The sequence below is a fragment of the Penaeus monodon genome, chromosome 5 (genome assembly GCF_015228065.2).
Source record: "Penaeus monodon isolate SGIC_2016 chromosome 5, NSTDA_Pmon_1, whole genome shotgun sequence".
Taxonomy (NCBI): domain Eukaryota; kingdom Metazoa; phylum Arthropoda; class Malacostraca; order Decapoda; family Penaeidae; genus Penaeus; species Penaeus monodon.
The window spans coordinates 18,449,134-18,461,633 of NC_051390.1; the positions used below are offsets into that span (position 1 = coordinate 18,449,134).

Below are 12,500 nucleotides of genomic sequence, written 5' to 3' on the forward strand. Positions count from 1 at the left end.
TATATTGCCTTATCACGCGAGAGGTCTCTTTGTTGTGCTGCCGGACAGAAATAGGTCAACCGTATCCAAATCTCCTGCATTTCCTTTGCCATTTTTGTAGGTTTATTACTAAAGAGAAACTCTTCTGGATTTTTTTTTGTGTGTGAATGAATTCTCGATACAAATATACGAACGTCAGAATGGGCGAAGTATTATTTTTCTTCTCTTTTTCTCCCCCCACCCCATTTATTGGGAGCGAAATATAAGCAGAGAAAATCACACTTAGGGATGACGTCAGTGTTAGATCATTGGCGCCAACCATTTTCAGATAAGATATTTTGATAAGAAATTGATTCAGATCTATAGGTAATGACATGGGAGAGTGGTATATATTCATTTGGATTTGGCGCGTGTAGTCAAAGGCGAAGATGGAGGGGGGGATGTTAAGGTTGTGTGGCGCGTGACTTAATCTTAACCACTTGTTTTATTGTTGTTGTTATTGTTGTTATTATTTTATTATTATTACTGTTGCTGCTGCTACTGATGCAACTACTGCAATTACTCCTACTACCATTACTACTACTACTCTCATTACTGTTGCTTTGTTTCATTGTTGTTATATTGACTGTTACCATGATTGTTGTCGATTTGCGTTAGATATGTTAGCATCTCCTTAAACTATAACGATGCCAAAGTAGTTGATAGAGGTCATGGAGTACAAATATCTTCAGTAAATAGAAATGTCGAAAATTTCTTTTCTAGACATTGACCTTTTTTGCGTTGCGGATAATGCTGAGTCATGAATTCCTATACTCAGATAGACTTTTTTTTTGTGATGTCAGAAGCTTGGGGAAGGAAGGAAAGAGAGAACTGGGATAAAAGGTAGAAAAGAAGGAGAGAGAGAGACAAAGAAGGGGAATGGGAGATGTAAAAGGAATTGGAGAGAAGGAAAGGGGAGAGAGAAAGGAGAGAAAGCTGAGAGGAAAAAGTAGATAGAAATATTAACGAGGGAGGAAGTTGATGAATGAAAAAAAAGTTGGTAAAAGGAAGAAATAGAAAGGTAATGAAGGAATAATAGCAAAAATTAAAAGAGAAGCGAAAAGTAAACCAAAAACGAAAGGAAAGCAGACAGATAATATAGGATAAAGAAAGATGTTTAAGGATGGCGGGAGGTGAGAGAGAGGGAAGAAAGGAGAGAGGGGAAAGAGAAGGCGGGATGGAAGAAGGAAAAGAAGGAAGGAAGAAAAGAAAAGGACTAGAGAAAGAATAAGGGAGAAAGGGCGGCGATAGAGTGGGAGGGCACGAAGTATAAAGGATAAGAAGGAGAAGAGAGGATAAGAAAAGGAAAGAAGGAAGCGACATGAATGTAATCCTGGCGCACCTGCCCTGCTGGAGAAAGAGGCTCGTATTCAAAAACATCAACACTGGCTGTCATTTTTTTCTCTCCTGCGAAAATAGCTCTCAGAACCGACTCATTTTCGTGACGCCGACACAGTAGACGTCACATTCACGCGATCTAAGTTTGCCGGTATCAGATAAGCTGATAGTGCGACTTACACTTGTTCGCACCTAACTGATAAAGATACATTGACAGCTGTATGACCCACCTGTAAGCAACCACTGCGAGCTGACTCCTGCACCCAATTTGTAACCGCGAGGGCTGATAGCTGTACTGTAATCACTGTAACAAAAGGTGCATGAACTACGAACAGTGACTATGCTCTGGGCTGAGGATCTCCGCGGCCGCTTTTGCCCCGGGGTGGAGGATCAGTTGACGAGTTGCAGCGCGATGTTAGTGATAATGTGACTGCTACTAGGAGCTAATTAGCCAACCAGCTCGTTAGTGACGGCGAGCTGATGGGCCGTAATTAGGTAACAAGGAAATGTCCTTATGCCGCAAGCAGGTGTTGTTGAGTAAGTAGGTTGGTTGGTGGGTGGTTGGGGTGGGCTGGTGGGTGGGTGGGTAGGTAGGTAGGTAGGTAGGTAGGTAGGTAGGTAGGTAGGTAGGTAGGTAGGTAGGTAGGTAGGTAGGTAGGTAGGGAGGTGGGTGGGTGGGTGGTGAGGTAGGTGGACGGATGGGCGGAGTGGGAGGAGTGACATGTGAACAGCGCCTAAACATGTGTGGGTGTATGTTTTGGAGATTGCGTGCGCGTGTATACGTATGTGTGTATATCTGACGTCTTGAGTAAAGCCACCCACCGCAAGGACGCCATGACGTAAATATAGACGCGGGGACGATGGGGCGGCGAGCATGCCTGGTCGCGAGCCACATAAACAGATGCCGGCGTGAGGGTCATTAGTACCCGTCAGCATATGACCAACGACAGGGCGGCCATTAAAGATAACCGCTAGTTACTGATGACTTAATGGGCACCACGTGGACCTGCTCTTCGGAGGCCGCCGACTGATTGGCTGTCACACGTCGAGCGCCATTAAGCGAGAAAAAACATCTGGAGTGTTTGTTGTCTCAGGTCAGAGCAGCTCATTAATGTGCACAAGACTGACGACTACAGGTGTCCACTTGACGCCCCCCCTTCTCCCCTTCCCCTAGCCTCCCTCCCTTCCCCGTCCGCAGTCAATGGGTGAGCGTGGGGAGAGGGCGGGAGAGGGTACATTATCTGGCATGTGTGAGTCACCGCGTGTTAGGACGTGATGGAATGATGGTCTGGTCAGGTGCCTCGTCCGGGTTGCCTAGTGTACTTGAGCTCGGCCCAGAGGAAAGTTTACTCATGCACCCGTTGATTCTCGGGGACTTTGGGGAGGATGCCTCGTTTAAGGAGATAAGGAGGGTGAAGAGCCGGCGAGGAGAGGCACGTACCTACGCACGTACGAATGCTTCCTCGAGATGTTTCCAAGAGACCGATCTGTAGACTTGCAGCGACGTGGGAGACGTAGGGGAAAGCGGCGCAGTGTCCCCAGACCACGTGCGTTGCCATGGCGACGGGGGACGCCACCCCAGGCTACCAGATGTGTGCACCAGCTGACCGTGTGTGTAGTGGGCCGGGTGGGCGCGTGCTACTGCTCACCTCCTCCCCTGGTGCGGGCCCGTTGTGGCGCGTCTTGCCTTTTTCTATTTTTATATTTTGCTACGTGGTTTTATGACGGGTGCTCTCTTGAGTTTGATTGTCTTTTGAGATCTGATGTGGTTTTATTAAGGGTGTAACAATATTGGTCTTTGTAAAAGTTTACACGTGTTCTCTCTCTCTCTCTCTCTCTCTCTCTCTCTCTCTCTCTCTCTCTCTCTCTCTCTCTCTCTCTCTCTCTCTCTCTCTCTCTCTCTCTCTCTCTCTCTCTATCTATCTATCTATCTATCTCTATCTCTATCTCTATCTACCCTATCTATATCTGTTTGTATATGCGTATACAGCTCATGCCTTTCAACGGAAAGTGTATCAGAAAATGCCTCGTATTTTGGAAGCAAGACAAGTAGCCAGATGCGAGCTTCATCTATCATTAAAACTCACTCATGTCAACGACGTGTTCTGGTATCTGTCTCAGCTTGCAGAGCGTGTTTAGCTCCGCCCACTTGCACCTCCCCAGCGGCCGGGGCGACGTCGCGGGCATCTGGGAATCTACGGAAACAATCCGCCCGGTTTTATTTACGTTGCTCCATGTGGCGTCGAGTGAAGCATGATAAGATTTTATTGGATCGTAGAGATGCCTTTTATTTTCTTAGTCTGGTTTGAAAGTCAGTTTAGAAACTATGGCGATCGCAATGTCTACTTTGCACAGATTACGTGTTTATTATTATTTTTTAAAGAATGTGTTTCATTGTACCTCGATGATTCCCGAATACCCCAGGCAATAGATCATATTCACGTCATAAACCAAGAAAGAAGAAAATAGTCGACATTTTTATGTGTTAGCGAGTGTCCCAAGACCCAGTGCATCGCCCGGGAGGTTCAGTGTATATCGTTCATTAATTGTTGACTTCCCTTTTCCCCCCCCCCGGAGGAGCCAGCTGGAAGGAAAAGGTTGGGATCGGAATTTCGTTCGTAGGTTCTTCCTTTCATATTTACGTACTGAGTTGTATTTTAGGTGTTGTATACGTTTTAGAATATTAGTTTGTTTCATTTTAATTTTGTCAGATTATATATATATATATATATATATATATATATATATATATATATAATATATATATATTTTATATATATATAATATATATATATATATATATATGTATATATATGTATATATATGTATATATATATTATATATGTATATATATATTATATATATATGTATATATATATATGTATATATATATATATATATATATATATATATAATATTCACACACACACACACACACACACACACACACACACACACACACACACACACACACACACACACACACACACACACACACACACACACACACACACACACATATACTTATGTATTATATATATACATATGCATATATACATTATATACTTATATATAGATAGATATGTTCATTATATATGTATGTGTATATATATAGTTAGATAGATATTTATTTAGATAGGCTCATTATATATATATATATATATATATATATATATATATATATATATATATATATATATATATATATATATATATATATATATCAGACTGGGTTAATATGATTTTATTTTTATATGTCATCATATATACAGACATGTCATTATTCTACTTTTTCCTATTTCTACAGGTCACTGTGTATATTTTCACTCGCAATATAATTCGATATGATATGCTAATATGTATTTCCAGTGTAAGAATAAAATACCATCAATGTTTTTTCCCCTTCTGACGAGGAGTCTAATCTGTCTCGAAACGTTACTGTGTGATATTCCCCTAAACTGCTGTGACTGTTCTTGTACTACAAGAAACCAGAATATTTTTTTGCTTCGTGAGTCTGTGTTAATATTTATTCAGCTGATTGGCCTTTGCATTTTCTCGCAGCGAATGACACTAATGAATATTTTTTCCTTTCCTTTCCAGATAAGATGGGAGAAAAATATAACGTTAGGGGAGCCTCCGGGGTTTTTACATTCGTGGTGGTGGTGAGTATATCATGCTTTTTTTTCTTTGTGTGTGCGTGTGTGCTGTGTGTGTGTGTGTGTGTGTGTGTGTGTGTGTGTGTGCGTGTGCGTGTGCGTGTGCGTGTGCGTGTGCGTGTGCGTGTGCGGAAGCGTGTGCGTGTGTATGTATGTATGTATTTTTATCGTTCCTATGTATGGAGGCGTGCACAATGATTGGAGTTGAACTAAAATATTTTGCTATAAATTACTATCTACTTTGAATCTAATAGTTCTGAGAATCCGGCAATCAGTAAGACATATTTCTTATACTAATTTTGTTTCGCTTCGAGATTTTTTTTTACTTTATATACACAAATGACATTAAAGAAAATGGAGAGAGCTTTTGGAATCTCACCGAGGACGGGTTGAACTTGAAACAACCCTTTTTATTTATTCTTGGATAGCAAGAATGGTCTCAAGGGAAATTAATAATGATATCCTTTCCTGCTTTTTCCCAAGTTTATTTATTTATTTATTTATTTATAATGAATAACTAACTGTGGTACCGATAATCAAAGACAAGGGTTCAGTTACGGCAAACGAAGGAACATGATGCCTCAGTAGAATAGGTGGGGGGGAAGGGGATGAGAGGAGGAGAGGGGTGATACCCTATGGGGCCAGGGGAGGAAAGGGTCTTAGCGTGTTGACCTTTGACACAGCTCACCCGGCGGTCTGAAGCGAGAGAGAGAGAGAGAGAGAGAGAGAGAGAGAGAGAGAGAGAGAGAGAGAGAGAGAGAGAGAGAGAGAGAGAGAGAGAGAGAGAGAGAGAGAGAGAGAGGACGGTACAGTCGCACTTTATTGATCTGTGTTAATTATGCAGAAGAATTTATCCGTGTAACCCTACACTGGTCCGCTGCCGCCTGCTGGTGCGTGACACAGTCTATCCCGCCGTCACACCAGGGCAATTTTCAACCCTTTGGGGATGAAGGGCGTGCGGCTTCTGCGGGCGTGTGTGTGTGGTAGAGTGGTTGATCTTTTGGGCGTCTAGGGAGAAATGAGGAGCGATGGTATTTTTGGAAGTACCAGTATCGTTACCATTATTAATATTATCCTTATCATCACGATTTTCGTTATTATTACTATTGATATCCGTGTTGGGGTTCCAGCCGCCGTTGTTTGTAAACTTGCCTGGCCTTCTCCCCAAGCAGCCGCAGTTAACAGGTCAGCTATTATAATTACAAGTCATAAGTACGAACGCAGAGTCACCCAGCGCGACTTTCCTCTTAACACTACAACACGTATGCTTGTTTATAAACATTCAAGTTCTTGGAGCTTTGTTGTGGTTAAGCAAAGGTTGTATTGTAGTGATTGTATTGTAGTGATGTTAATGGCTCCATATACCTGAGTGTCATTGTATCACGGAGGATAGATGGTTTGACATTGTTATCGTCTTTGGCACTTGCTGATTTTGAAACTTCTTCAGCGAGGATTGGTAAACAGAGCGGAGGAGGAAGAGGAAGGTGAGAGTGTGGGGGCAGGGGTGGCGTGGCGTAGGCAGATAGAAGTGGAGAGGGAGAGGAAAAGGAAGAGGAAGAGGGCTAGCGAAGGGGAGGGGGTGGGAAAGGGTGAGGGAATGAAGAAGGTAAGTGTGAAAAATAAGAAGAGAATGAGAGACAGAGATAGAGACAGACGGACCAAGCCCGAGACCGAAAAAAAAAACGAGAGTCAGCGAGAACGAGAGCGGGAGAGAGCCCTGTTTGCATGCTGCATTCATAGGTCACAGATAGGGCATTCAGTATGCGCATGATAACAGATTGATGAGCGCGACAAGAGCCGATTCTAAATTGGGCTGCGATTGTGCCCAGTGAGCGCCCCCCCCCCCTTGTAGTGGACAAACATTTTCATTTTTCAAGTCTGCCTATTTATGAAGAATGGGATATCTGTTAAAATATTAAAACACACACACACACACAACACGCGCGCGCGCGCCCGAACTCTTACTCACAAAGAGAGAGAGAGAGGAAGAAAGAGAGAGAGAGAGAGAGAGAGAGAGAGAGAGAGAGAGAGAGAGAGAGAGAGAGAGAGAGAGAGAGAGAGAGAGAGAGAGAGAGAGAGAGAGGGCAAGAAAATATGAGTGCACGAATGTGAGAGAGTGAGTGATTCTTATATGATCTTAGCTATGGTCGTAAATACTAATGGGAGATGATTATAATTGTTGATCATAACAGCGAGGATAACCAGCGTCGTAGCTAAATTCATTGCAACTATTTTCATGATGCAAAATGGATATCCATGTCATTTTGTCCCGAGATTCGTCATGCATAATATATCGCCTTTATGCCATGCACAACACGGCTGTAATACGCCATGATACAGCATGAATATCAGATAAGGGTATTTTCGGTGATTAATTAAAACGGTATATCGGGGGGTTTCCTGCAGTGAGGCCGACGGCGAGGAGGCTGGCGGGGCTGAAGAAGGGGGAACTTGAGTGTCGTTGGTCAGTGATGTGTGAGCTGTAGGATGTATAATAGGGTGATGAAGAGGGGTAGGGGGGTAAGAGGGATGAGTGGAGAGGGGAAGGAAGGAAGAGAGAAGGGAAGGGCGAGGGAAAGGAAGAAAAAGTGTGGGATAAGGAGAGAGAGAGACATAGACACAGACCAAGACACAGACGCAAATAGTCATACAGACAGACAGACACAGTCAATCAGTCAGTCATGCAACTCAAGCAGACAGACATGCCATCTCCTGCCCTGTGATTATACGTGAATAGCGCATCTAATAACGGAAGAGTTCGTCGGTTTAATATAGAGTAGAAAGAGTAGCATCGTGATTGTCACAAAAAGCAATATTAACAATGGTGTCGCTAATAGGACACGGTTGTATATTTTCCTTGCATATGCCAGCGTTATATATATGTGTGTATGTGTGAGAGCGCAGTATTTTCCCGCTGTACCGCCTGAGTTTACCTGTTGTAGCCATCCTGTCTATCGTAGCATCCTCTCCACGCTGGAACGCTTTAGTACACCCGGTGCTGCATCTGCTGTAATATCCTGTATCCCTCTGCCTCTAATTGATCTGCTGTAGCTTCCGCTTCTCGCTCCGTAACGCCCAGCCGACCCTGGCTAAATACCTGATGCGCTCCTGCTGTAACGCCCTTCCCCTCATCCTCCTTCCATGATATTCCGGTCTGTAACAACTGCTTGTTAACGTGGCAGTTACGGTGTTTCTCGTGATGCCTCTCCATGGATAGAACACGTGGACCGTTAGCTAAACAGTTCCTTTAGATCAAAATGTTTTGTGTTTACGGGGCTGAGTGCAAGATTAATGGGTAACAAATAATAGGGTAGATGGGTAGATTGATAAAGGGTAAGTTACCGAGAGGAAGTTCCAGAGTCATGACCAGTAAGGACACGCAGACACAATGAGACACATACACAGAAGGAGAGGAGAGAGGAGAGGCAGACAGAGATAGACAGATATCGTAAAAAGAGAGAGGAGAGAAAGAAATAAAGAAAAAAGAACTAGCGAATGGGCAAGCGATTAAAACAAGCAGTTTATATAGATTTGTTGGAACACGGGGCAGTTATGAGTGCAGAGATACAAACCACCTTATTCGTTTGTATGTGGGATGTGAATGTTATAGGAAGCGTAAACAAATATGACACTTCATATTCCGTCGGTGTACCAGCTTGTGTACAGATCAACATTGCGCTATTGAAAAACATTTCTGGTTTTATATTTTATTTTCAAGTTTGTAAGTGTTTTCTCTTGTGTGTGTGTGTGTGTGTGTGTGTGTGTGTGTGTGTGTGTGTGTGTGTGTGTGTGTGTGTGTGTGTGTGTGTGTGTGTGTGTGTGTGTGTGTGTGTGTGTGTGTGTGTGTGCGCGCGCGCGTGCGTGTGCGCGTGTATGTGTGCGTGCGTGTGTATGTGTGTGTGCGTGCGTGCGTGCATGTGCGCGCCCGCATGTGTGTGTCTTCTATTTAGCTTGGGTTAACTAAGGGTCCTCTGTACTTACCTGAATATAATTCACTTGAAAAGAAATCCAAGTAAGCGTACCTAAAGCAGTTACTGCTTTAGCGAGGTCAGCACAGGAAGGACCTGGGAAGTTTTTGCCAAAGGCCGCACGTGCCCCCCCGCCTTTCAAAAGTGCGGACGCTTTCATAGGTGCAATGCAACAAAGCCGCGGCTGCAAGGTCCATTATGCAACCCAGTGATAAACGCTTCCGCAAGCCGCCGCCCTTTTGTATCGCGAGTCGTCGCTATGCCTTTCCACGTCGGCGCCCACGTGCTTTTGCTCGGGTTGGTCGGGGCTTTGTCCTGTGCCTGGACGTGCCTGGTCCGTGCCTGGTCGTGTTCGGTTCATGCTTGGTCGTCTTTGGTCTGTGCTTGGTCGGATTGGTTCGTGTTCGGTTCATGCTTGATCGTGTTTGGTCGGTGCTTTGTCTGTAGTTGGTTCGTGTTTGGTCCGTGTTTGGTCCGAAGGGCTGGTATGCGGCGATGGAGGGAACCCTTGTTTTGGAACTGGGCGGGAAGGGGGGGCGGAGAGGAAGAGAAGCCGTAGGGGAGGGTGTAGAGGGAGAGAAGGGAAGAGAAGAGAAGGAGAGAGAAGAAAAGAAATGAAATAAGAAGAGAAGGAGGTGGGGGGTGAGAGGGTTAGGCGAAGAGGCAGGGAGTAAAAGCAACATGGACAGATCAAGAAAGGGAGATCAGAAACAAATAGGAAACAAGACAGAGGGAACATGATGGAGGACACAGCACACGCACGCGCACGCACACGGACACGCACGCACACGCACGCGCACACGCACACGCACACGCACACGCACACACACACACACACACACACACACACACACACACACACACACACACACACACACACACACACACACACACACACACACACATGCGCGCGCGCGCGCGTGGTTCGGTGCGTTACATCTGGTCTCGGATGACAGGACGGAGTGTGTGTGGCTGTTGCAGGCACCCGTCACCTTCGCCAGCGGACCATAGTCACGCTCCTGTCATGCTCGGCTGTCTCTCTGCGGTCGGGGCCAAGCACGGCGCCTGATGGACGTTGCGTGCTCGCCGACAGACGCTGGTGATCTGCCTGGACGCCTCTCCTCGGGGCGTCGGCGGCAGGACAACAGCCCTCGCTTAGCTTCTGGAGAGCGATGGCCTATGGGTGGCGAGTTTCCCTTTTCTTTATTTTCTTTTTTCCCTACCCCGTTTTTTAAATTTTATTTTTAACAAAGGAGGTGAAGGCGGGATATTTTTCCTATTTGCTTGGATTCAGGAAGTGGTTGTGATTTGTTTTTATTTGCTTAATTTTATATATTGAGGAAGAGGATATGTTTTTTTTTTATATTCAGGAAGTGGTCGCGACGGAGGGGGTAACGAGCGCAGACCCTGGTATTAATTTTCGCAGGGATGTTGACAAACGTTGCAGCGAAAGACCCTGAGATTAGCAAAACTTGATCCCCGCTTAAAAAGTGATGACTCTTTGCGCTGCGTTGTGCAAGCAGTTGCGATACATATCTCATTCGTTCTTGTACTTATTTGCCTTTCGCGTGTTTTAGATGCGAAGATGAGATGGGAGAGAGTAAAAGAAGAATGCTTGATGAAGTGATAGTGCTTTCTTTTCCGATAAATGAGTGAAGGGAGAGAATGCTGCTTGTGATAAACTATGGCTATAATAAGACGTCTTTTTTACAACAAAGCTTGTAACTTGATTCCCTAGCGGCACCAGCGACGACCTGGCCACATACAAGCGTATCATTATCCTCCTCGTGCTGGCGTGACATTGACAGAGGCAATATATGCTCCCTCGGCGCGTGTTTCCGCCTGTGGCCACTAGAGGCGCTGCGGGTCGCTGCTCGGGGTACGCTCTGGGCCTCTCAATTATAGGAGGTGCGCTAGTTAAGTTATTATTTACTGCCCCGGTGGTGTTTATATGGTGGTGTCATGTGGTTATGTTGCGGTAGCTGTGGTTATGGGCGGTTTGTGTGTGGTACCCCTCGTGCCTTGGTTGTTGGGGAAGTGGGTGATCCCAGGGAGTTAACGAGGCTGTCAGGCGCTGCAAACTGTTGTTCTGGGTTGTAGGTGTTCGGGCTGATGGATGGGGCAGGCGCGGCCGTGCTCTCCCTCTTGCTTTTCTGAAAGAGTAGCTTGTTTTATTGGGCTACGATGTCACACGGAGGAAGGAGGCTTTGGTGTTCATATGGCAAATTAGATATTATTGTCTGATGGAAAAGCTTATTTCGATGTGAAATAGACTACCGGGAGTCTCAGGGAATTCCTTAAACACAAAAAGGGCGTAGATAACAAATTTACATATCCTTACACACGAGCGAATACGCTTACGCATTCACGCAAGCAGAAACACCTGAGTTTGTGTTTACAAAAGCAAACGCGCGCACTCGTGCATGGAATCCAGCACACGCACACGATCGCATGCTGCAAATTAAAAAGAAAATGAGACGTAATGATAATGAGAAATCCGGAGCTTGGTGTAAATGAAAGGATGACGCAGCAGCCAGCATTCCAGACCAACACGCGCATTGAGGCTGTTCCTGGCCAGCCAACAACCTCTCTACTTCCGCCAGGGGTGAACCACCCTGGGGGAAGAGGGGGGAGCTACCCGGGGGAACGGAGGAGGGAAGGGTGAATCACCTGCCTCAGGTATTCATAGCTTGTGAAGAGATATGAAATGATTAGGACGCAAGAGAGCCGGAGCGAGGAGAGGGAAGGAGAGGAGGGAGAAGGTGGGTAGAGGGAGGGCGATAGACAAACGGATAAACAGGTAGAGAAAAGGCTGGAGGGAGAAAGGGAGAGAAGGAGAGAGGCGGAGGGAGTGAGAAAGAGAAAGAGAAACACAGAGAATTAGTTAGAACCGGGGAGTCGCGTGTACATACGTGAATGTCCTGAACATCCGTGTCTGTGCTTACCTGTGAGTGTGTGTTCGTGCAGCGCAGGTGTGAGTGCGTGTGGGCGTGTTGGCAACAAGGGCAGCGGCGCGGCAAGGGTTCTGGTCCAGCAGGCGCGGTGATGCGGCTTTTGCAGTAATGAAGATATGTTGGCTTTGAGGACAGTCGAGAATCCACGGCCGAAGATACTGCGTAATGGCCGAGTGTATATTTTAGTCCCAGGAAGATATGAACAATTCGTCCGCTTCGTCCTTGGGAGTCTCCGGGATTCGGGATCAATATATATGTGTATATCTTTATCTGATCGATTTTTTTACAAAGAATCGTGATAAGGACAATGGCCTTTCGCTATGGTCATCTTCGTTAGTCATGCTTTGATGTTATCTCATTTACTTTGGCTCCACGCATGCTCACGCCGGCTGGTACCCTCTCATACCCATAGGTGCCCCAGACGAGGCTATGCGCCCAGGGTCCTCCGCAAGGATCCCCTCACGCTCTCCTACGCACGCTGGTTATCACGGTCCTGCTACGCACTCCTCCGCATCCCTTTGTCAACCAACCCACGCCTCCCAAAGCATTCTTGGTCGTCCTCCTGG

General features: G+C 45.7%; 1 protein-coding gene across 1 annotated transcript in view; it reads left to right on the plus strand.

Moving 5' to 3' along the window:
• The window catches only part of LOC119573044 (single-stranded DNA-binding protein 3-like), a gene marked incomplete in the record, with an annotated part of 156,072 nt that overhangs the window by 30,033 nt on the left and 113,539 nt on the right, over positions 1–12,500 (plus strand). The window contains 1 exon segment of the mRNA XM_037920033.1: positions 4,957–5,018. Within this exon segment, the coding sequence (XP_037775961.1) occupies positions 4,957–5,018 (62 nt within the window).